Source organism: Rhincodon typus, chromosome 38 (genome assembly GCF_021869965.1).
Source record: "Rhincodon typus isolate 14 chromosome 38, sRhiTyp1.1, whole genome shotgun sequence".
NCBI lineage: Eukaryota > Metazoa > Chordata > Chondrichthyes > Orectolobiformes > Rhincodontidae > Rhincodon > Rhincodon typus.
In genome coordinates this window covers 1944750-1948825 of record NC_063369.1, presented here as the reverse complement: position 1 = coordinate 1948825, position 4076 = coordinate 1944750, and the positions used below count along the sequence as shown (strand labels likewise).

Sequence of the window (4076 nt, the reverse complement as noted above, 5' to 3'; positions counted from 1 at the left end):
TAAGGATGCCTAGCCTGAAGAAGTTACCCTCCTCCCTCCGGACAAATTTTCTGATGAAGGGTCTAGGCCCGAAACGTCAGCCTTCCTGCTCCTATGATGCTGCTTGGCCTGCTGTGTTCATCCAGCTCTACACACTAGTCAACAGCTGTGTTATATTTACATAAACCAAATCCAACCAAAGTTCAGTGTTCTTAACTGGCAGCAATTGCGGCTGTGAATTGTGGGCTACAATTTGTGGGTGGTGGTGGTGGAGGTGGTGGTGGTGGCGGCGGCGGTGGAGTGGACAGAAGGAGAGATAGCAGGCATGATTACTGATTATACTACTCTCCAATGCCCATAGGCAAGTATGTAAATGTCAAGAAAAAGCAGTGACATGGAGGTGCCAATATTGGACTGGGGTGGACAAGGTCAGAAATCACATGACACCAGGTATAGGCCAACAGGTTTATTTGAAATCACAAGCTTTCGGAGCGCTGCTCCTTCGTCAGATAAAAGGAAAAAGCAGGATAGCATTTGGCTTCACAGCCCCTCCCGGGTAATTAGTTACAGTAATTGTTTCAAACACTTCCAGAGATAAAACTGACAATCTGGACAATCGTTGTTCACATCTTAAGAGTGCCGCCCGAACAACAGGCAGTCAAGGCAGCAGAGGAGACAGAAAAGCATAAAACAAAGGGACAAGACTTACTTCGAGACAGAAGATGAACAAGAAGTCCCTGAGCCAATAACATCTGGCCACTGCGTAACATGCAACCCCAACCACAGTCTGTGGTCCATACCGAACCCTCCAGCTGAGGAAATTCACGCCTGTACGTCAACCAGATCCGTGAGGCAAAGTCCTTCCGGAACAATTCCACCGAGGTAGGAGGGGAATTTTGGTTGTTGCCTGTCTCGTAACTGGTGTCTGAGTCTGATGGCGAATCAGCTGCTGAGAAAGGGAAGCAGATGACAGTATTATTAGCAGTTCAGACAGTTAGTGGCTTACAAAATCAGTGAGTGGCTTACAAAATCAGTGAGTTCTGGCCCCAGAGGGGCACAAAATACCTTCTGACTCAAAGCAGTAGCACCGGCCGAGAAGGAAAATGGGGGATGTTTTGCTGAAATTTGTTCTCCCTTTCACAACCCAACCTGTGAAGACACAAAAGTAACAATTAACACAACTGATTACTGAGGATAATCCTCTCCACCCTCTGTGCTGACAATACCACTGGCTGAGGGCAAGAGGATGATAGTATTTCCAGATGGAGTTGGACAGATTAAATCCAAATTTTATGACACACAGTTGTTTTTCTCATGCTGTCAGGATCTAGAAAGTGTCCAAGTAAGTTCCCTGATCATCACTGCCTAAGAATCATATTGGACTCAAAATGTTAACTCTGATTTCTCTCCACAGATGCTGCCAGACCTGTTGAATTTCTCCCAGCACTTTATTTCCTGATCATGACTGCCGGCTCTCAATATATCACAAAAAATAAGAATTCTAACTTATTGAGAACAGGCCTGCAGGGAAGGGAAGCAGGGGTTTTAATTCCCAGTCTGTGTAGAGGTAGTCAATTAGACCATAGGGGTAACCAGCATTACCAAGCTCCTGGCTTCAGATCCAATAAACATATGAGAAAATCAACTGAGTCCATAATGTCTTGCAACAGTCATTTAGACAAAGTAATGGGAGGTAGGGCAGCAGATGTGACAGAGCCCTTTCCAATCTGGGCAGCAAACAAAGAGGAAAAGAACAACGTCAGGAAGTTGTGGAGACATTCCCATCCGAAAAGTTCTCACCATATTTGACATTGTTCCATGCTGTCATCAGCTTAGCTTTTATCTTGTCTACCTCATCTGGTTCAGTGTGTTGGGGCTTCTCTGTCAAATTACAGTGGCTGTCCCAGCCGTTCTTGTGATCGCTGGGAAATTGCCTCTTTGGGCCCGAGGGACGCAGGTCTTCCTGGCTTTGGACATATTGAATGGAGGAAGGTGAGACGGAATTCATTGGTCACGTAGTTAACCGTGATGAAACACAGCATTGCCGGCAGTGCATTTATTCCTTTGTCTCTTGGCCATCTAAAATACAGCAACAGCCTGTAAGAGGAGGGAAAATACATATAAAGCAAGCAGTTAAAATCCAACAAATAATGGTCGTTATAAAATTTGTAACTTTTGTCACAAACATGCAACCATATATTTTGTAAAGAGAGCTTGTCTGCCTTTAAAATGGCCATAACGAGTCTTACAAAATTGCATGACTTCTCGTGTCATCAACTGCAGCCAAAGCAGAATACCTGTGTTGATGATCCTTTTGTGATTGATTTTTAAGTAATCCAGGGATTCCAGGCTGTCCATTGATACCCAAGTTTAAAGACTCAAAACTTCTATCATGTTGAACAGAAGACAGGAGGGACATCACAAGGAATTCTAGCACAACTGATTTTGCTTCATGGAATCAATCACGATTTCTCAGAGTTACCATTTGCAGTCGTGGTGCTTGTTTGTGATAAAAGGTTCAAACTATCTGGTCAACGTGACAGACATCCAGAACTAGCAATTGCAACAGGGATAAGGGAAGCATCCAGATCAAAATGTACAGTGAAAGGACTGCTGCACTGAACCAGGCTACAACAGCCACAACCTGCAATGATGTAAAAATGAAACAAAGGACCATCACTCAAAGCCAGGTCATGGTCTACGTACCAAGTGCACCTGTGAGAACATGAAACTATTTGATGACAGAAGCCATCATAGCTGCTGAATCAGAGTTCAAGTTTCAAACGTTCACTTCAGAAAGAACACCTTCAAGCAAGTTGGTCCTGCAACAATAATAGTCAGACACTGATCTCAATTTCACCTTCATATGTATTTTTTATCCTTACTTCAAGCCTTCGCATCTATATTTTTGTGAATAACTTTGCCATTTTTACTTAACATCGAAACACAATACTCTTCCATTCATTATTCATGGCTGATCAACTCAATAGCCTGTTCCTGCTTCCCTGCCCCTTCCCAGTTTCCTGATGCCTTTAGCACCAAGTGCTATTATCCAACTCCTTGTTGAAATCATACAACTTACTGACCTCAACTGCTTGCTGTGGAAGCGAATTCCACAGATTTACCACTCTCTGGGTGAAAACATTTCTCCTCATTCAGTCATAAATAGTTCACCCCATGTTATTGGGCTGAGAGACCTGGTTGTTTTCTGCAGATCTCTGTCATCGGGAACATCCTTCCGGTCTAGTTTATGTTTCCATAAAATTTCCCCCTGAACTCCAGCGAATATAATCCCAAGCGATTCAACTACTCCTCATACATCTGTCCCACCATCCCAGGAATCAGTCTGGTAAATCTTCACTGCAGTCCCTCTATAGAAAGAGCATCCTTCCTCAGAAAAGGAGACCAAAACGGCATACAATATTCCAGGTGTGGTCTCACCAACAGCCTGTAGAATTGCAGCAAGATATCCCTAAATAACTTTCAGCAACAGGGAGCCATCTAACTGGATACAAAATTGGCTTGAAGTTAGGAGACAGAGGACAGTGGTGAAGGGATGTTTTTCAGACTGGAGGCCTATGACCAGGTTGGGCTGCAAGAATTGGTGCTGGGTCCATTTGTCATTTACATAAATGATCTGGATGTGAATATAGGAGGTATGGTTAGTAAGATTGCAGATGACACCAAAATTGGTTGGAATGGTGGACAGTGAAGAAGGTTACATCAAAGTACAACGAGACCTTGAGCAGATGGGCCAATGAACATAGAACATAGAACATTACAGCGCAGTACAGGCCCTTCGGCCCTCGATGTTGCGCCGACCTGTGAAACCAATCTGAAGCCCATCTAACCTAAACTATTCCATTATCATCCATATGTTTATCCAATGACCATTTAAATGCCCTTAAAGTGGGCGAGTCTACTATTTTTGCAGGCAGGGCATTCCACGCCCTTACTACTCTCTGAGTAAAGAATCTACCTCTGACATCTGTCCTATATCTATCACCCCTCAATTTAAAGCTATGGCCCCTCGTGCTAGCCATCACCATACGAGGAAAAAGGCTCCCACTGTCCACCCTATCTAATCCTCTGATCAT

The 4076-nt window shown here is 43.9% G+C and overlaps 1 protein-coding gene across 2 annotated transcripts in view; it reads right to left on the bottom strand.

The window, feature by feature from the left end:
* Nucleotides 1–333: 333 nt before the first annotated feature.
* LOC125487255 (cysteine protease ATG4D-like) overlaps nt 334–4076 on the bottom strand; it is a 9632-nt gene continuing 5889 nt past the window's right edge. Inside the window, exons 2-4 of one of the 2 annotated variants that reach the window (XM_048618012.1) lie at nt 1780–2076; nt 1045–1128; nt 334–925 (exon numbers count right to left, since the gene is read on the bottom strand). In XM_048618012.1, the coding sequence (XP_048473969.1) occupies nt 603–925; nt 1045–1128; nt 1780–1987 (615 nt within the window). In that variant the 5' untranslated portion in view covers nt 1988–2076 and the 3' untranslated portion in view covers nt 334–602. Of the gene's footprint in view, nt 929–1044; nt 1129–1779; nt 2077–4076 lie in introns of both variants that reach the window. The other variant, XM_048618011.1, reaches the window with a different exon arrangement.